The sequence below is a fragment of the Erythrolamprus reginae genome, chromosome 1 (assembly GCF_031021105.1).
Source record: "Erythrolamprus reginae isolate rEryReg1 chromosome 1, rEryReg1.hap1, whole genome shotgun sequence".
Lineage (NCBI taxonomy): Eukaryota > Metazoa > Chordata > Lepidosauria > Squamata > Dipsadidae > Erythrolamprus > Erythrolamprus reginae.
In genome coordinates this window covers 160,403,236-160,424,194 of record NC_091950.1, presented here as the reverse complement: position 1 = coordinate 160,424,194, position 20,959 = coordinate 160,403,236, and the positions used below count along the sequence as shown (strand labels likewise).

At 39.8% G+C, this 20,959-nt stretch overlaps 1 protein-coding gene across 1 annotated transcript; it reads right to left on the bottom strand.

Moving 5' to 3' along the window:
* Nucleotides 1–707: 707 nt before the first annotated feature.
* On the bottom strand, nucleotides 708–10,922 carry UMPS (uridine monophosphate synthetase). The gene is made up of 6 exons (XM_070736923.1): nucleotides 10,639–10,922; nucleotides 8,606–8,759; nucleotides 6,902–7,570; nucleotides 5,454–5,629; nucleotides 3,022–3,136; nucleotides 708–1,879 (listed from the first exon to the last, which is right to left on the bottom strand). Exons 1-6 carry the CDS (start codon nucleotides 10,771–10,773, stop codon nucleotides 1,698–1,700), a joined length of 1,431 nt encoding a protein of 476 aa, XP_070593024.1. The 5' UTR covers nucleotides 10,774–10,922; the 3' UTR covers nucleotides 708–1,697.
* Between the last annotated feature and the right edge of the window lie 10,037 nt (nucleotides 10,923–20,959).

Here is a 20,959-nt window from a genome sequence, read left to right as displayed (position 1 = left end):
TTAAATGCTTGGCAATTGACTCATATTTATGATGGTTGCCATTTCCTCAGGTCATAGGACCCCCCTTTTCCAACCATCTGACAAGCAAAGTCAAGCAAAATTCACATAACCCAAGTTGTTATAATGGTTCACTTCAACAATTGTAGCAAGGTCATAAAATGGAGTGAAAGTCGACAACTGTGTTGCTCAGTCATGGAAATTTTGGGCTCCATTTTGGTCATAAGTTGAGCATCACCTATACTCTGGAATGACATTTTATGCTGCCATCCTGGAAAGCTCACTGAGAAAACCTCAAAGAAATAGATTCTTTTGAAACGGTGGAGGGAGTTTGTATCTGCAACTTTTAAACATTTTAAGGCCAAAATCCTGACCCTGATTTGATATGGGGAGAAGACATGCACACTAAACTTCCTAAGATATCAAAATACAAGGAGGAAAGGCAAATATTTGCTAGTTGCAATAGAAACACAGCAACAGTTCACTTTATTGAACTAAGGTCAATAAAGATCTAATTTTATTTGTTATTACCAGGCACTTTTCTTGGGCAGTTTGTGACATATCCATCTTGTTTTTCTGCTGTTATTTTGAATAATTACCTGCTCTTTGAGAGCACATATAAATAAATAAATTTGTAATAATGTAGAATCTCAGTGAGATTAAATAGAAGTCTAAGGTGGTAGAAACTTCCGAACAGAAAATGACACACATTTATGAAAGAAATACTATTTATTCACATACTTTGCAAATTATGTGAGTTTAAAATATGGTTAAATTTGAATCATAACATTATAGGAGGCCTTTTATACATCAGAATCAGCTTTTTTTCTAACTTGAAATGTTAAGGACTTTTATACAAGAATTTCAGGACTCAACTGAACAAGGAAAAAAACCCACCATGTGACTGGTTAAGACAAGTTCTTAAGAATGCTGGACGGTTTCAGAACAAGAAACATCACATCTGTACTAAGATCTCATTTATGCTGCAAATCTTTCATTAAGACCCCTAACATTCATAAATGCAACATTTTATGTAAGACAACGTACATATTATTCTACTATTCCCATACAAAACAACTGATGTGTCCATATTTAAAATTAATATTGTAAAATATGTTCATATATCCCACATTCCAAATAATTATCAGCAGGAGAAATACATTTTCTGTATGTAACACGAAGTATTAAATTGTCTCTAGATTAGCAAAGCATTTATTAAAACATTCAGAGGTGTCTTAATGATACTAAACAGGCAGCTCTTTTGTCAGCATAAGACTTTCAAGCATATTCCAGATGTGACTGAAATGCCTACCCACTATCTAGGGAGACTCCTCCTATTTTAATACAGAAAACAATTAAGAACTGGTAACCAGAAGTGCCTAAGTTATATAAAGATCTTGTTTTCTGACTTCTCTCCATTTTTATATTACTGATGTTTTCAAACCCAACAGTGGTGTTTTAAAGACCTGTGAATGGTTTTCCATTTTACTCTAAATACAAATTCTCCAAAAACATCCCAGTATAAAAACCGATTGCCTGATTTCAGGACCAAGAGGTGTCATAGCTGTTATTTGTATGGCAGCTTCCAAATCCACATGGCAAATTTACTTTAACGTACGCAAACATTTGGTGGACAAAATACATTCATCTTCATTGTGCTAGCTTCTTGGAATGGCTTGTTTAGTAGAAGCCCGACTTGGTTAATCTTGGGTACAAACCCCAATCCTCTGCAAGTAACTTTCCCAGGCTAGTTTCCTATATGCCTCTGCTTCAGCCCGGCGGTCTGATGCAGACAAGATGCCCCGTCCTACAATGATGATGTCTGAATTCCGTTTTCTGATAACCTCTTGTGGACTTAGGTACTTCTGCCCAAGGCTATCACCTGCAAAGAACATATATTTTTACCATTTTCAGCTATTTTCATTTTAGTAAAATTTTTAAAAATTACAGAAAATGCCAGGAAAGAGAAGAATTCTTTATAGAAATGAATAGATCCAAGTACAATGGAAAAACCATACAAAAAGGGGAAAAATTCTTCCAAAGAATGTCTTCTCTTCTTATTGCATAAGGTAATAAAATGCTAATATAGATTTAATAAAGTAATGCAAGATGTGGAAAAAAGTCACTTCTATTTCTTATAGTGGTGCTAATAAAAAATTGGTTTTTTTACAAATGATTCAGCAGAGTCAAAGTCCATCGCCAGGGGAAAAAGTACATTTCAAACCAACAATTAGAAAATGAATGAAAAAATAGCTGCAAATATCAAGCATTCTTATAAACTCTTTATGAATCCAGATTTATAATAAAATCAGTTCTGGTTTATGCTGAAAAAAGCAGAGAATATCACAAATATTCTGAAGTTATAAAAAAAAGATTGTTTTTAATCCAGCCATTATTTATTTTTAAAGAACTCCAGACTGTGACTATCTAAAGCCTCTTCCTCTTCAATAAACCATTTGAAAATTTTACTTTTCAAGTTGACAAAAGAAACTGTTTCACAGTATTCTCTCATGCTATATCTTCCTATTATATATTTTTAAAATGACCATATTTTTGAAATTAACAGGCAAAATGAAATGACACTTCGTAAATACCCCTTTAAAGCAGGACAGTGGCAACAGGGCACAGCCATCTAAAAATCTTGATGTCCCAGTTCATGCCACTTAGCTCTTTAAAAAGCATAGCCAAAAGGTGAGTATCCAATCTCTGCATGAATACATCAGGTAAGGGGCTGTTTATTACTTTCAATTGTAATGGGGACCATTATTAGACTGTTTTTACTACCAACTTAAAAAAAAATACTCCAACAAAAGTAGAAATATCCATAACAAAAAGCATTCAATATTTTAATCACAAAAAAGTAACATTTATATCAGAGCTGTGCACCACTTATGAAAGCTGTGTAACAGTTGGTTGGTTCCTCAACTAGGTTCTACTGTAGATGCAAAACTTGTCCACCTTTGTAACCAAGCCAATTCTTACTCCAATCAAGGTTGCTCATTCTAAAATACTTGCAATGCTCACCTCCAGCTTGCATCTGGACACCTGGAGTTAAGTGAAGAAATTCGGGTTTTTCAGTAATTCTGGACCCAGAAATAAATCCCAGAACAAAATCGGAGTGATCTTCAGCCATTTTGACCTAGAGAACATGCACACATAAAACCTGTCATACAACTAGCCGATTATCTAGGTCCCCAACAGTCGGGTTTCAGGGCCGGTTACAGCACGGAAACCGCTTTGGTCGCGTTGATGGATGATCTCTGGCGGGCCCGGGACAGGGGTTTATCCTCTGTCCTGGTGCTCCTTGACCTCTCAGCGGCTTTCGATACCATCGACCATGGTATCCTTCTGCACCGGCTGGAGGGGTTGGGAGTGGGAGGCACTGTCCTTCAGTGGTTCTCCTCCTACCTCTCTGGCCGGTCGCAGTCGGTGTTAGTGGGGGGCCAGAGGTCGACTCCTAGGTTTCTCCCTTGTGGGGTGCCTCAGGGGTCGGTCCTCTCCCCCCTGCTATTCAACATCTACATGAAACCGCTGGGCGAGATCATCCAAGGACATGGGGTGAGGTATCATCAATATGCGGATGATACCCAGCTTTACATCTCCACCCCATGCCCAGTCAACGAAGCGGTGGAAGTGATGTGCCGGTGCCTGGAGGCTGTTGGGGCCTGGATGGGTGTCAACAGACTCAAGCTCAACCCGGATAAGACGGAGTGGCTGTGGGTTCTGCCTCCCAAGGACAATTCCATCTGTCCGTCCATCACCCTGGGGGGGGAATTATTGACCCCCTCAGAGAGGGTCCGCAACTTGGGCGTCCTCCTCGATCCACAGCTCACATTAGAACAACATCTTTCAGCTGTGGCGAGGGGGGCGTTTGCCCAGGTTCGCCTGGTGCACCAGTTGCGGCCCTATCTGGACCGGGACTCATTGCTCACAGTCACTCATGCCCTCATCACCTCGAGATTCGACTACTGTAATGCTCTCTACATGGGGCTACCTTTGAAAAGTGTTCGGAAACTTCAGATCGTGCAAAATGCAGCTGCGAGAGCAGTCATGGGCCTACCTAGGTATGCCCATGTTTCACCATCACTCCGCAGTCTGCATTGGTTGCCGATCAATTTCCGGTCACAATTCAAAGTGTTGGTTATGACCTTTAAAGCCCTTCATGGCATCGGACCAGAATATCTCCGAGACCGCCTCCTGCCGCACGAATCCCAGCGACCGATTAGGTCCCACAGAGTGGACCTTCTCCGGGTCCCGTCAACTAAACAATGTCGGTTGGCGGGCCCCAGGGGAAGAGCCTTCTCTGTGGCGGCCCCGGCCCTCTGGAACCAACTCCCCCCGGAGATTAGAACTGCCCCTACTCTTCCTGCCTTCCGTAAACTCCTTAAAACCCACCTTTGCCGGCAGGCATGGGGGAACTGAAACATCTCCCCCGGGCACGTTTAATTTATGCATGGTATGTCTGTGTGTGTGACTGTTAGCATATGGGGTTTTTTAAATATTTAAATATTTTAAATCTGTCGGATTGCTTATGATTTGTTTTTTACATGTTGTGAGCCGCCCCGAGTCTTCGGAGAGGGGCGGCATACAAATCTAAGTAATAAATAAATAAATAAATAAACTAGGTAAATTTGCTTTTGTCATACTGTAAAATGAAAGGAAAACAATACTAAACTATTATAAAAGCCAAAATAAACAATATTTTTAAAAATCATAGTAATATTATTATTGGCTATACTGACATGAGTCAACAAATGCACATCTTCATATTTGCAAAAAACAAACAAACATTACAGGTAATCCTTGAATTGAATTAAGTTTTTAAATGGGTTTTTCTGTTGTTTACAATCTTTCTTGCCACCGTTTTCAAGTAAATCACTGCAGTTGTTACATTAATAATGCTGTCGTGAAGTGAATCTGGTTTCCCTATTGACTTCATTTGTCAGGTGGTCACAAAAGGGGTCACATGATCCCGAGGCCACTGCAACCATCAAAAATATGAAATAGTTGTCAAGCAATCAAATTTTGCTAATGTGATCCTGAGGATGCTGCAACAAAGTGGTCACAGGTCACTTTTTTTTCAGTGACACAGTTAATTATGAAGGGTCACTAAACAGATATTTCTAAGTTGAGGGCTACCTGGATTTACCTCGAAAAGGAAAGAATATCTCAATCACAAAATGGGACTAGCTCTTATATAACCATCCTTTCGTTCTGTCAGAATCCTTCCATAATCCCCTTCCATTCTTGCCTACAAACTCCCAAGCTTCCTAGAATTCTTCTAGTTTTCACTGTCCTTCTCTTGAAAGGATTTCTGTAATGTACTGAAATGAAGCTACACTTTCATTCTGAGCAGCTTTTTCACACTGCTGGAGAATGGGGGAAACGATGGATGCTTTTAGGTACTTGAAGTGCTTTAGTATTTCAACGCTATTCAGATTAAATTTCTGACTTACAGCGGCTTTCGTATAGTCCCCAGTGGCCAGGGACTCGCTGGAACTCATCTCACCAATTAATAGACATCCGCGTTGTAAAGGATGCCCTACTTCTTTCAGCCCCTTAAGCACTCCTGGGCCAGGAACTGCATGAGCGTTAACCATATCTGACCATGATGCGATTTTGAAAACACCGCCTGAAAGAAAGAATTGGCAAGTTAACACCTACATGAATAGGTGTGGCTGAAAAAGCCACGTAAACTGACCGAAAACCTCCTTTTTCACTTTATTTTTTATTTTTATGGAAATGTTGCCGAGGATTGAAAACACAAATCCATGTTCCAAAACAATCCAAACAAATTACAATAGAGAGCTCTCTTCTGCTTCCTTGTACTATTCTGCCTTCTGCCATAAGTGAACAGTGGCTGAGTTCAATATACAATTTTGTATATTGGGGAAGAGCCTTCTCTGTGGCGGCCCCGGCCCTCTGGAACCAACTTTCCCCAGAGATCAGAACTGCCCCCACCCTCCTTGCCTTTCGTAAATTGCTCAAGACCCACCTACATCGCCAGGCATGAGGGAATTGAGACATCTCCCCTGGGCTTATATAGTTTATGTATGGTATGTTTGTGTTGTATGATTTTTAAATGATGGGTTTTTAGATAATTTTTAATATTAGATTTGTTACATTGTATACTATTATTATTATTATTGTTGTTGTTGTGAGCCGCCCTGAGTCTTCGGAGAGGGGCGGCATACAAATCTAATAAATAATAATAATAATAATAATAATAATAATTATTATTATTATTATTATTATTATTATTATTATTATTTACCATATTTTTCGGAGTGTAAGATGCACCTTTTTACCCCCAAGAGGGTGAAAACTTGGGTGTGTCTTATACATCGAACATAGCCCCACCCACTCACCACCTTTGGCCTCTGCCTCTCAGCAATTTATCTCCCTGCAGCAAACAGAATAGAGTCTGTTAAGCCAAGAAACTCATTATTAGCTTCCCTACTCTCAGCTGACTGAGGCTGCAAGGTGTGCTAAAATGAAAGTGAAACTAAAGTGCAGCTTTAGTTGCAAGGAGGCAAGAAGAAGAGGCAGAATTTTATTTTCGTGTACTAATCTGTTACTGAATCTGGATGCAAGGAGGTAAGGTTATTATTGTTCTAAATATCAAAATGAAGAGCCTTTTTAAAATCAACGCTTGATCTGAAGAAGCCCACTGCTATTGTATCTTGTATTGGAATAGTTAAAATAAAGAAATAAAAAAATAACATACATGCTCAGCACCGAGTTTTGATAATATTCGGAATAAAAATCATTTTAAGAGAAATTTAGGAGATTTGAAAATAAAAATAAAATTAGTGCTCAATCAAACCCATAGCAAATTCAAAATACCCCAACAAGTGGGAAAGCCCTGGAGAAGTTACAGTGTAGTCGGGAAACTCAAATTTACCTTGGTACTGATGTTTCACAGTATTTCCAATGTCTGCAAATTTTCGGTCTTCAAAAATCAAGAATTCGTGCTGAGCAGCAAGCACGCTCAGCTCTTTCACTACTTCCTGAGTAAAATCATCCAGAATATCAATGTGAGTTTTCAAAATGCAGATAGATGGTCCCAGACTGTCAGCCAGCTGGAGCAATTCTTTGGAGCTGTTCACATCAGCAGAAAAGCACAAGTTAGATTGTTTTTTCTCCATGAGCCTGAGAAGTCGAGCAGCCAGAGGATGAATGCCTGGTAGGTCAGCCCGAGAAGCGTAACTTATTTCTTTGCATAGCCTTTTCACAGGAGCAGTACCATTTTGCTCAGATGGTTTAAAAATATTGTCTTGAATGAATTTTTGCACTCTTAGTACAGTTTCAGAGGTAATTTTTTCCTGCTGTTCAAGGATTTTGAGAATTTGAGACAAGCTGCACACGGAGTGCAGCCTAATTCCATGTTCTTCTAACATGGCTTTCCCTCCTTGTTCTCTGTCCAACAGCACAATGGCATCAGTAACCTTAAGTCCCTCTTTCCAAAGGACCTCTGCCGTTTCCAAGACACTTGAACCACTGGTTACTACATCCTCAATGATCAAACAAGTCTCTCCTGAATTAATTGTGCCTTCCACAAGGCGTTTGGTTCCTTTAAGAGGAATAGAAAGGATAAAGCATTACTATAAAATCCTAAAATATTGTCATTAATAAATATTTTTGTACAACATATCATTCAAAAAATCATTTCAATGTAATACATTTGCACTCATACTTATTAGTTGTGCACACAAAATTTACCTCAAAACTCTTTTCTACCAAAAGAGAATAAACTGATAGCAATTCACTATCAGTCACATCTTCCTTATTAGATTAGATTAGATTTATATGCCGCCCCTCTCCGCAGACTCGGGGCGGCTCACAACAATGGCAAAAACAGTACATAGTAACAAATCTAACATTTAGCAATCTAAATTACAGTTTTCAGTTAAAAAGTCAATAAAAGCAACCCCAATATATATAAAAAAACAAGCACACAATCAATCATAGACCAAAACTACATGGGCGAGGGGGAGATGTTTCAATTCCCCCATGCCTGACGGTAGAGGTGGGTTTTAAGGAGTTTACAAAAGGCAAGGAGGGTGGAGGCAATCCTAATCTCTGGGGGGAGCTGGTTCCAGAGGGTCAGAGCCACCACAGAGAAGGCTCTTCCACTGGGTCCCGCCAGACGACATTGTTTAGTCGACGGGACCCGGAGAAGGCCAACTCTGTGGGACCTAACCAGTCGCTGGGATTCGTGCAGCAGAAGGTGGTCCCGGAGATATTCTGGTCCGGTGCCATGAAGGGCTTTATAGGTCATAACCAACACTTTGAATTGTGACCAGAAACTGATCGGCAACCAATGCAGACTGCGGAGTGTTGGAGTAATATGGGCTTATTCATTATTGATATTCCTGGTTCCCCACCTGTGGTCTTTGGATCCCCGGGGAGGGGCATGATGCCATCCCAGGGGGTCTATGAAGACTTGAAGGAATGTTATGATTTAAATCTTAAGTTCTGGGGGTTCATGGCTATGGTCCGTGACTACAAAAGGTATTTAAATTGAGTCCTTAGTGAAGAAAAGGTTGAGACCCATTGAGTTTTACCATCAATATGTAAAATTTAAATTAAATGTTATTCTTTTTACCATGATCTTTGGCTTCTTTTCTCCTTATAAGCATTGGAATCTTGTTGGTTGAGCAGATTATTGTCGCCAAGGGCAAAGCTGTGTAGGGAACTCCACAGACAGAATCATACTTGAGTGCGGCATCCTTCACTGAACAGAAAAGAAGATCCGCTACCTGAGAAAATTTTTGAAATGTATTTTTGTTAGAACACAATATATCTACCAGCAAGTGAAAGTTTAAAATGAGTTTTCTTAAATTCTCCTTCCAATTTAAAAAATGATCATTTATTTATCAGCTTAAACAACTTGATAATAAAGACCGCATTACATTAGCTGTTTCTTTAGCATAATTTAAAATACAATGGAGTCCAACGAAGTAATCGCTCCTTTATCAAATATTCAATAAATAAATATTCTCTGAAATATGTCTTTGATTTATATGGGCAAAAATTATTCACCTCACTTATATAATTTTCTCTTGTCCCTAATCCTTCATTTGTGTTCCCACTTACTCTTCAGATTTTAATTTCTGACAGGCCACAACAGCCTGATTGATCTAAAAATCCTACCCACTTCTGTATCTTTGCCTAGCAAACAATATGAGTATGTGGATGAGGCCATCCTACATTAAATTTACCTTAAGTTATATTTAATTATGGCTATTATTTGGGATGTAAATACAGGAAGTCAGGTTAAACCACAATTGAGTCCAGAATTTATGCAGCTAAAGTGAAACATTTGTTAAATGAGTTTGTCCCATTTTATGACCTTTTTTTTGCCAGTTATTCAGTTAAATTTATTAGTAAGACTATTTTTAAGTGAACCTGGTTTCCCCATTGACTTTGCTTGCCAGGTCACAAAAGATGATCATGTGACATCAGGCACGGCAACCATCATAGATGTGAATCAGCTGTCACACACCCGTATGTAAATCACATGTCCATGGGGGCATGCTGCAATGGTCGTGTCTAAAAATTGTCATGAGTCACCTTTTTCAGGGCCACCAGATTGCGCAATTTGTGCGTGGCCATTCCAGTGACAATCCTATGGGCGCTGCCACACTTTTTCTTCAGTTTTTCATATTTTTTTGCCTTTTTATTTATTTTTTATTTATTTATTTATTTTGTCCAATACACAATGATACACAATGGAGGCAATAGAGGAAGAAAAGAGGAGAGAGTATAGGAATAAAAAAATATATCAATTGAAGAATAGAAGAAAAAATATAGGCATAGAAGAGAAGATATATGAGATACAGGAGAGATAATAGGACAGGGGACAGAAGGCATGTGTGTGAGGGGAGATGCGTGTGAGATTATGGTGATTTTTTGCTTCAGTGCGTACGCAGAAACAAAAAATTTCCAAAATCTCTCTGGCGCGCATGTCCTTTTGTGAGATTTTAGCATGTTCTTCCTTATTGTGCATGTGCAGAAGCAAAAACACGTCGGGGACGTGCAGATTATGTATGCAAGACAATTGAAACTGTGTATGCAGTGCACCAGTAGCCGAGGTAATAGCAATCCGCCCAGTTCAGTGCCAGTGTAACTTCCAACAGTTGCTAAGTGAATTGTTCTAAGTCGAAGACTACCTGTAATCACAGGATCCCTAACAACAGCAAAGAGCTAAAGATCTCCACCTCTCTTTGCTCATCCAATGATCATCCAAAATTTTGCAATCCTGTGCTGGTAGACTGAGTTTCATTATTTCTCAATGGTAATTTCCAAGGCTTTTTTTAAAAAAAACCCAGTGTCTTCGAAGCACTATTTTCTGGTAGAAAGCCGGGTTCACACAAACTCCTGACCTCTGAGGTATACACGTGAACCGAATTCTTCTGACTAGTCAAGGAATCGAGGCAGCAAAAAAAAAACCCGCGGCTTTTGCCGACTCCACAGCTCAGCTTCGCGACAACCCTTTAGGAATTCCCGCGGCTTTTATTGGCTGGCTGGCTTCCACAGTCCCCGCCTTCTTTCCCCAGTCATCTCGCTTAGCCCCGCCCCCTCGCAATAACCGCTTTACCAGTCACGCCGGTTGAGTTTCGCGGGCTGGACGGGTACCTTATTCAGCAGGGCCGGATACGACACGATGACGCGGAGGTCGATGTAGACCGGGGAGACCAGGCCGCTCTTCAGGACGAACTCCCCGAAGCGCAGAGCCTGAACTTCGTACAGCTCAGACGCCAGCGACTCCATGGCACCTTTTGCTTTCTCCGTACCGCGCGCTAGACAGAGAGCGTGCGTCGCGGGCGTTGCGGAGTTTGTCGCCGGACAAATGACGACATCAAAGCAGTCGACTTGTGAAGCCTGATTTAGAACCCAGAAGCGGCAAATTTCACGTCGCGACGGGACAGAAAATGGCGCTTGCGCCCTCTGCCGGCGCGGAGGGAGCCGGTGATGGGCGAGGCTGGAGGATTTATTTCGCATTGCTTGAGTAGAATTTAGTAAAACAGGAAAATCTAAAGAGTTGCTATAGTTATAGCCATAGGTTTAAATTCACAAATCATAGTTTTTACCCTGGACATGCCAAGACAAATTGGTGGCATTTAGAAGATGGGCATCATGGGGAAATCTTAGTTCAAATTTCTCTGACTGCACTCCGTTCTGGATAATATTTATCTCAAATTCTCTGAGGATGAAAATCAGACATGACTTGTGTCATAAGAACATAAGAAGAGCCATGCTGAATCAGACCAAAGCCCATCAAGTCCAGCATTTTGTGTCACTCAGTGGCCACTAATTGTACATGGGGATTTTGAGCAGAAATAGAAGGCCAAACCCTCCCTTTCCCTTGACCCCCAACAAATGGTTCCCTTGACCCCCCAACAAATGGTACCCAAGCCGCCCCAAGTCTGCGGAGAGGGGCGGCATACAAATCTAAATAATAAATAAATAAATAATAAATAAATAAATAAAGGGACCCAACCAACATAGAGTAATGTCCAACCAACTTGGACATCCATTTCAATAACCACCAATAACCATAATGTGTATGCTGCCTTTCGTGCATCAGCTTTGGTTTTCTCTAGCTAGTGATTTTAGAGTCCAAACTGTCCTAACATGAATGACCTCCAAATGTCAATTTATTTACAGTAAATGTAGACACTGCGTTCAACTGAAGCAGAAATAATTATCATTCCATTGAAAATAGCAGGGCCAACATAGGCAGCAACAACCAATTGAGGCTTGGGGCTCTTATAATTCCCAACTGGTATGGATAAAAAAAGCAAAATAGAAGGGAACCAAATGTGGAAAAGTTGGTTTATATTATAAGTACACATGTGAATGAGAAATGCACATGTTTTAGCTCAAGGAAAGTTAGTACTAAGCCAATGCTTCTGAACTTTTGCATTTTTAAAAATGGATGGACTTCAAGTCCAAGAATTCCTCAGCCAATAATGTTGGGGGAATTCTGGGCAGTGACGTCAATGCATGTTAAAAATGCCAAGATGTAGAAACACTGCTGTAGGCCAGTGATGGTGAACCTTTTTTTCCTTGGGTGCCAAAAGAGCATGGGCATGTGCTATTGTGCATGCGCAAGTGCCCATACCTATAATTCAATGCCTGGGGAGGGCGAAAACAGCTCCTCCCCCAGAGGCCTTCTGGACGACAGAAACGGCCTGTTTCCCAACTTCTGGTGGGCCCATTAGGCTCATGTTTCACTCTCCCTAAGCTCCAAAGGCTTCCCTGGAGCTGGGGGAGCATAGTTCCCTCTAAGCTGAGCAGTGAGCAATCGCTCACTTAAAAATCATCATCAACTCAGAGTTTTCCAAACCTGCCCAGGAGCCGAGAGGGAAAGAGTGAGAGGGAAGGAGAGAGAGAGGAAGAGAGAGAAACAGATAGAAAAAAGAGAGGAAGGAAAAGAGAAAGAAAAAGAATGGGAGTAAGGAAGAGAGAAAGAAAATCAAAATCTAGTTTGAAACTAGCTTAACTATTTAAGTGGCATTTTGATATTGATAGAGTTGCCCTATTATGAGCTCACTGTTATAGACACACAGTACAGTATTTTATTTTGAAATTCTCTGAGGCAAAACAGGGTGGGTTTTTTGTTTGTTTGTTTGTTTATTTATTATTTCTGTGCCGCCCAGTCCCGAAGGGACTGCCGCTCAGACACTATACTTTTCCGCCCACCCCCCCAAAAATTAGAGGGAACACTGTGGGGGAGGGTAAAAAAAACCCTCCTCCATCCCCCAGAGGCTCTCTGGAAGCCAAAAACACTCTCTCAAGAGCCTCTGGGCAAGCCAAAAATCATCTGGCCAGCACACACATGCACATTGAAGCTGAGCTAGGACAACGGCTCACGTGCCAGCAAATATGGCTCTGCGTGTCACCTGTGGCACCCGTGCCATAAGTCCGCCTCACTGCTCTAGGCCTTGAAGGTCTATGCTTCAAAAACATTGCTGTCAGTGCAATGTCCTTTCGAGTGAACGTTGAGATTCTATTGCAAATTGTACAAGATATGTTGAGCCTATCTTTTTGCTGAGAATGAGCTGTGACCTAGTCTTACATATTTCCACCTTATAATACTAACTCCCACCCTCCATGTTTAGTAATAATTGATAAAACATGTACATACGTTTTAAGTCTAAAGTTTCAATATATAGTTGAGCAGATTAATGTGCTAAAGAAACAGTGATATGGTACAAAGTCCACATAAATAGGAAAAAAATCAGTGAGCTCAGGCCTTTTTTTATCTAATCCCTTATTACCTATTGTCTGTGAAGTCAAGGTCATGCTCTCTTACCAGTTAATGCACTTTATAGTTGGGTACATCTGATGTAGAAGAGAGTTGACAATGAGTCTTTGCTCCTTATTCATTTCAGACCTATGTAAGTAGTGTGACCAGACGTTCCACTTTCAGTGTGACCGTCACACTTTTTCATTATTTGTCCCGCGTCCTGCGCCTTTTGAAAAATGTCCCGCTTTTTTCCCCTCCCAACCAGCCCCCTTGGGAAGAGGCTGGAGGGAGGAGATTCCGAGCTCTCCTCTGCTGCCTCGCCCTCCCTGCCTCAACGCAACTTGGCCGGAGGTCTCTGTGCTTATTTCCAGCCAGCTGTGCAGGGTCTTTGCTCGCCCGTTTCCCCCGCCCCGCCTCCTCTCCTGCCTTCACCTCCACCTGGGCACCATCAGGGCAGGGAATCCTGGCGGCTCCTGTCCTGCAGACATCCCGCCCGTAGGCCCCTGAGCCGGAGGGAGGAGTGGAAACCCCGCCCTCTCTCTCCAGGTGAAGCTGCTCCTGGACCGGAGCGCTTTCTGAGCCACAGGGAAGAGGCTGGGTTCTTGGGGGGGGGAGGGAGGGGAGAAGAGGAAGGAAGGGAGAGCAAGAAAGAGAGAGAGGGAAGGAAGGAGAGAGAGAGAAAAGAAAGGGAGAGAAAGAAAGAAAGCGGGAGGGAGGGAGAGAAAGAGAAAAGAGGAATGAATAGAGAAAGAAAGAAAAAGAAAGAAAGATGTTTTTCCTAATTTTGTTTGGCAAAACTTTTTTTTACACCCCCCTCCCAATGGTGTCCCTCTTTCCCAATCTTAAAATCTGATCACTTTAGTAGATCCATGCTTCTATGGATCTGGTGCTTAGTGGCTGTTCTTATGCTATGATCAGTGCCGCCTTTTCATTCAGCTGTTGCTAAGATTTCCTGATATCTGCTACCTCAGCTTTCTGTCGAAGATAACTCCCACATAGGGCATTGTCTTGCTATGGTGCTTCCTCTGCTTGATCTTCCATATCTGCTGCCACGGTCCTAGATGGAACTTCCAGCATCAAGAGTTACATTAAGAAGATGGTTGATATAGATAATGCCTATATGAAGGCCTATATCAATTTTATATAATCTACACTCAGATTATTTGTGTGTTCCTAGAGTGGGGTTGGTAATATCAGGTCTTTATATTTTAAACGTGCCATTTTGCATCTCTTAAAATTTGAAACATACTCTTTTGAAAGAACTGCTTTGTTGTCGTTGTGGTTAGTTCTGGCCCAGCTCCTGCCCCAAGGAATGTGCAGGTGAATGTGCCGCAGGCCTGTTTTGCTCCCAATGGAATCTGACGATGAAGCCTCCTCTGACCAAGGCAGCATGAGTGTCAGAGAAGAGGGGAGTTTGGCAGACAGCCCAGGAGGAGATCAATCATCTGTATCATCTTTGGATTCTGAACAAGAATTAATGACACATCCACGCATGCGTAGAGTGATGCATGGGAGACAACAACTAAAGGATTATTACAAGAGAAAATGGTTGGGTGGGGCTCCAGTAATTAGGGCTGCTGCTATAAATAGCGTGTGGATTTGGCCATTGTGGAAGAGTATCTGATCGCAGTTCGTCAGGAATCCTGGGTTGCTGGTTTCTGGCCTTTGCTTGTTGATTTTTCACGCCTTTGAAAACAAAGCAGAGCAATGTGTGTGTGTGTGTCTCACTTTGTTGGAAGAAGAAGGGGTGTGAAGTTTCTTCACAGCTGCTAGCTAAGTACTTAATGACTGCTTAAGGTTAATTGTACAGACTACCCAGTTGTTTTGGGATGAGTGCTCTTTGCAATACAAAAAGAGTGCTTAGTTTATTTTGAATTTTGGGATAAAGAACATTGTTTTGAATTTTCAAACGTGTGTGTGTCTGCAATTCGTACCCTTGAATTTTCAGGAGGCTCCTCCCAGAGAGCCCAACAGAACAGTTGTACACAATTTTGTGGGTGGGTTTTAGCATTAGGTAAGTAATTCTGAGACAAAGTTTGGGACAGTAATGCAGCTGTCCTCTTTGGGCAGCAAAGAATAAATCATGGAATATTGAATTTTACATGCTGGAATTTAAAACAATACTAAGTATGTTACTAGTCTAAGATTACAGCTGTCAGTATGTCACTAGTCTAATCTTATACATGTTTACTTGGAAATAATTTCTGTTATACTGAATAAACTTTACTTCTAAGGAAGTGTAGGCAAGAGATTGCAATGTGCTAATGATTCCAAATGTGTTGCTTTATGTAGACCAATCCATCATTTAAAGCTTTTAATGGGCACTACATAATAGTTAAATACCACAGCACTTAATTATATCTTAGACCAGGGGTATCAAACTGGCAGCCCATGGGCCGGATGCATCACATGCCCAACCTAGCTCTGTGAATTGAAACGTCACATGATGGCAATGTGATGTGAGTTTGACACTTGTGACTTAGACTCATATAACATACTCTGCTGGGATCTATAGGACTCCTACATTAAATAAAGTTTTCTTAAAATTAAAAAAGGGTCAAACCTTCACATCTTGAGAATACAAAACAGTGCAATATTGAGTGATCATGAGATTTTGGGCATTTTTCTTTATTTATTTCTGTCAGTGTCATGGACACCTGTTATATTCTCGCAGATCACTAATGGATCCTAGATCGCAAGTTGAGGATCATCGATATAGGCCAAAATAAAAACTTCTACTCACCGAATGCATTATATATGGCTTAGTCGGTTTTATCAGAACAATTAATTATATATTCTAAAACAATCCAGTGCTAATTCTTTTATATATTGCATTTATAAGGAAGGTAGTAGCCTAAAATGTAATTCTTTTTATCCATAGAGAACATATGTTGCCAAAGAAGAGGAACATTACAACATTACATATGAAGAGGTATAAATAAAATATTTACAAAATGCTTCTTTACAAAACACATATGCATACAAAATGAAATTAATAATAAAATAATACCACTTAAGGCAGACCAGCAAAAGACTGAAATTTGTTTAAGGCTGTGAAATAAGTTTGCATGTTGACCTTTGAAAGGATGGGAATAGGGATTATTTAGTCTGATTATTTCCTTTGTGGAAATCCTGACAGCATCTCAGATATATAGTTATCTCCATCAAAAAAAAACCACAACTCATTACTGTACCTTTACTACAGTTCTCACTATTGGTGGGACTTTACACAACAGCTGCTGCAAGTCCTTTGTACTAATAGTGTAATCCAACATTCTGTATCTCTCTTTATGAACAAGTCCCACTGAGCTGAATGACTTACACACCAGACTGTTCTTAAGAATGTACTCAAACTGTTCATCTTTGAATTCATTGGGGCTTACTCCTAAGTTAATATGGAAAGAGGTATATCCTGCAATGTTCTTAACATGACAGAATATGTCTATTGTCACATGGAAAAAAATCAGAACAATTTGCTAGGAAAATACAAAGAGCTGAGCAAAACACTAGCACATAAAAATAGAATGTAAAATATGGCTTAAATAGAACAAGGGTTTTCCTATTTTGAAAGTATAATAAGCCAACCAATCCTGACATTATGTTGACAATCATTAATATAATGATTTTAGAAAGAGTAGAAGGAGAAGAGTGGATGGTCTGGTTTTATTTTGCCAAGAAAGCACCATCATCTGGTGAATCATAGATGCTCAAAACGAATAGTAGAGAAAAGAAGGTCCATGGGAAATGGCACTTTCAGAATATTCTGAAATTCCAGTGGTGTACAGCCATTCTGAGCTACATGCTAAAGGGCCCAAATCATACTTGACCACATGGAATCAGTGGTTCTTTAAGAAAGAACATGCAGCTGTGTCAGGCAGATGCAAGACACTGAATAAGGGCCAGAATAATACTCTTGTTTGCAGCCAGTCTCGAACTACTTTGCTAACATTGTCTCACAAAATGAGATTTTCATATTTTGACAGATGAGCTTAAAAATAAACTTTTCCAGTCTCTTTTATTTGTGTAGCATCTGATTGCTCTTGATGCAAAAAGAAGAAGAAGAGGTATTTGGACTAGATAGGTTTTACATCCACATTACAGAGCCCTTTGAAGTAACAGTTGCTTTAATATCTGAAGAAACGCTGTCAGATTTGTGTCACAATTTATACTTATTCTATGGAGCACCAGTCACAATATCACCAGGGTTTATCCCAATGTTTGCAGTGGTGATTTCAGCAAAAATTCATAGCAAACTACTCTGTATAAAAGTCATATATTTTTCTTTTTTTAAAGGATCACATATTAAGAGACTCAAATCGGGACCATATGTGAACATCTGATCGATGTATAGGTAGAGTAGCAGAACAGGATACCCAGGTTGGCAATTGTGAAGGTAATAGCTACCATAGCTTGAAGAAATAAGATTTAAACAAATTACACCCATAAATAAAATGGTGACGCATTTGTTTAATTGTTTTAGGTCTAGCAAAAATTGCCCATAATGTGCCACATTTTTAAAAAATACCTTTACTTGGAAATACATGGCATTGTTTTCAGCTAGACTTACTCATTGGTAAATATATGTAGGAGTGCAGCATAGATCTTAAGAAAAGGAATAGGTGTGATTTTAGGATCCAACTTCAGTTGAATCTTGGCTTTTGTTTTTACCTGAGCCCACATGCCACACTTTTAGATGATTGCCATTGCCTTTTAGAAATTGTTGCTAAAGGCAACAAGGAATTGGTCTTATCTTACATTCCATATTATGACAGCATTACAACATAGGATAGTTGCTTTGATATTAAGTACAACAAGGTTCTGGGGGTGGGGAGGCTGGATTATGAAAAAATGAACATCTTGTATTTAAAGGAAAAGGACTTTGCCTTTTTTTCCCTAGCAAAGGCACTCACTCTCTCTATATATACTTAATACCCCCAAATCCTAATATCAGTTCATTTTCTGTACTGTTTGTTCTGCTTTTCTCTATTGATTATTACTTATCTAGTGAGGTGAGGTGAAAAAAAACCATTTACGGGCACTTGTTTAAAGAAGTTTAATAGAAAAGGGGGAAAATATTAGGGAAATAGCCCTGTTAATTTGATTTAGAATTATTATTAAGCATGACACGAGTCTTGCAGAACCCTATTTTTTGTTAATTGTAAAGAGCATGTACCAAGTAAAACAAGATGCAAGAGAAGGAATTTCCAAGAAAAACTGCAAATGTCTTTGGGACGGAGGCTATAATAGCCCCAATATGGTGCCAATTCAGAAACGATGTCCTATGCGCCTGCTAATTTAATCTTTGTTAATTCCCTTTCTTCATCTGGCAAATGTTTTCTTGGTTTTTAAGGCATATTATTTCCATTTAAAAAATGAAGTAGGCTCCCTACAAAATAAAACAGATAAAACAGGATCAGACCAGGATCTTGGTCCAAAAAGTTATTAGATTGAAATTCTTATGTCTGAAATAGATGATAGAGTTTTTGTTGGAATTTATAAGCTCCTTCAATAAAACAGGAGGCTTTGAACCCACTAAAGCGTTTCCATCAGAAAAGTAGGGAAGAAAATCTATCTCCATTTCCTCTCAATTCCAGCAGATCTATTTCCCTCCTGAAAAAAAATCCTATTTCACAAGATGGAGGAAAACAACATTAAAAGCTTTGCCCTAAACCAGTGCTTCTCAACCTTTCTAATGCTGCAACCCCTTAATGCAGTTCCTCATGTTGTGGTGATCCCCAACCATAAGTCTAGTGCCAATTCTCCCAACAGAGCTTTAAGCTGATTGGCAGGAAGGTCAGAGGGACACCCCCACTGTAAACGCCTGATTGGTCGGATTGTAAAAATACGTTCCAAGGAGCCAGATAGAAGTTTTAGTTCCTAACACCATGGGAAATTTCTATTTTCCCCCTGTGAAACGGTCGTTCGACCCCCAAAAGGGTCTCGACCACCAAGCTGAGAACCACTGCCCTAGACAGTGTGTGGAATCAGCAGGAGTCAGACCTTTCTATGGCAGAAACCTTTGAGACTTTGCTCAGTAATAATCCTGCTGGTAGAATAATTTTAAAAAATTAATCCACCCATGAAATCCAACATGCTAAAGATTTGGAGTTTTTCCTGCTTTAGTATTCTTGACTCCGGGTTCAAATCTTTTAAGCCAGAAAAAAAATACTGATGCTTAATAAGAACGAGGGGAAAAGCAGCAATGCTTGTTGCAGAATAGAAATCTTACTCTGTATTATCTTTGCCCCACGTTTTCTTTAGCCATTGAATTGGTCTTCACAATGTTCATTATAAAATTGTAAGAACTGTTGCCAGTTCTTTCCCTCTTTGCACCCCTAACTTTCAATTGTATAAGAGAACAATCTGTCGTGTGGGCTCTGAGAAGAAAACCTTTGGCACCAGTGATAGAAAACAAACAAAGTTACCAAATGTCAGCTTGTCACGGGGGTTATGCATTCATTTGGGAACCCGGTTATCAGTATTGCCCTGCCAAGGGATGAAAGCATAAATTATTCCTTGCTTCCCTCCCCCAATGATGAGATTTATTTGATCTGTTAACCAAACAATACATTTGGCCTTGAAAGTATTGTATCAGGAGCTTTTTTATATCACAAGTAGTGAAAGGACACCCAAAATCATTGGCACTTTGTGATCCAACAACAGGAGCCCATTATCTCTGCATGTAAGAAGTAGCAACCATCATATCTGCTGATACTCACAAAATAAATCAGCCTACCCTAAGGCATGCAGGACATTAATTGTTGGAGAAGTGGGAAAATGAGGAAGAAAACAGATGGATGTTTTGATGGATTTGACTTCTAAAGAATGTCAATACAGCGAGGCCATGAATAATTCATTTGCTGTATTAAAATACTCTTGGGGTGTTCAGTGTTGGAATGGTTTGACAAAAGATAATGAAAGAACACTTCAGCTTGGAACTATTATTTCAAAAACAATTTGAAATAGTTGTTAAAGGGCTGTTACATTGTCGGGTCCTTGGCTAATCAGAATGTAATATTGCAATGACTTTTAATGTTATCATTGAGTTGTTTTATAGTATGTTTTGGGATTAAAAAAAACCAACACACACACCGTATTTGAGAAATGGAGCTAAGAAGGTAAATGCATATGGTCATAGTAAACTATTAGCCTCATGTACTAAGACCAATTTCAGAGCCATAAGCATAAAGATGGATCTACTATGTTTACCACACTTTGGCCAACTTTGGCTTGAATTCACAACTGAGCAACTTTTATAAGTTGAAAGGGAAATAAGATCCTTTTCAGGTTACAGAGAATATGAGGATTCAACAAACATTCTTCAAATAGAAAAAAGTCTTTTGACATCTAGTTTACAGATACAGCACTTATTTTAAGATAGCATTTTCTCAACAAAAGTTTTCTGTACAAGAGTTATAAAACTTTGATTTAAAAAAATCACCTTTTTGTGCTTCATCTAAATGTTTTTGATGTCTCAAATACTTTTACCATTTTATCAATAGCACACTGCTACTTTATAGTATGTTAATCTTGAACAAAAAAATGTGTGGCATCTCGAGAGGACTTATTGGCAATGGTCTGCTGATATCTTGATCAATGCCACGTATCTATCACTTCGTATTTACTGTGAATCTCAAGTATAGCACACTTACACAAGATTAATTCTAGTTCAATATTAATCAAATCTACCTTACAGGAAAGCTC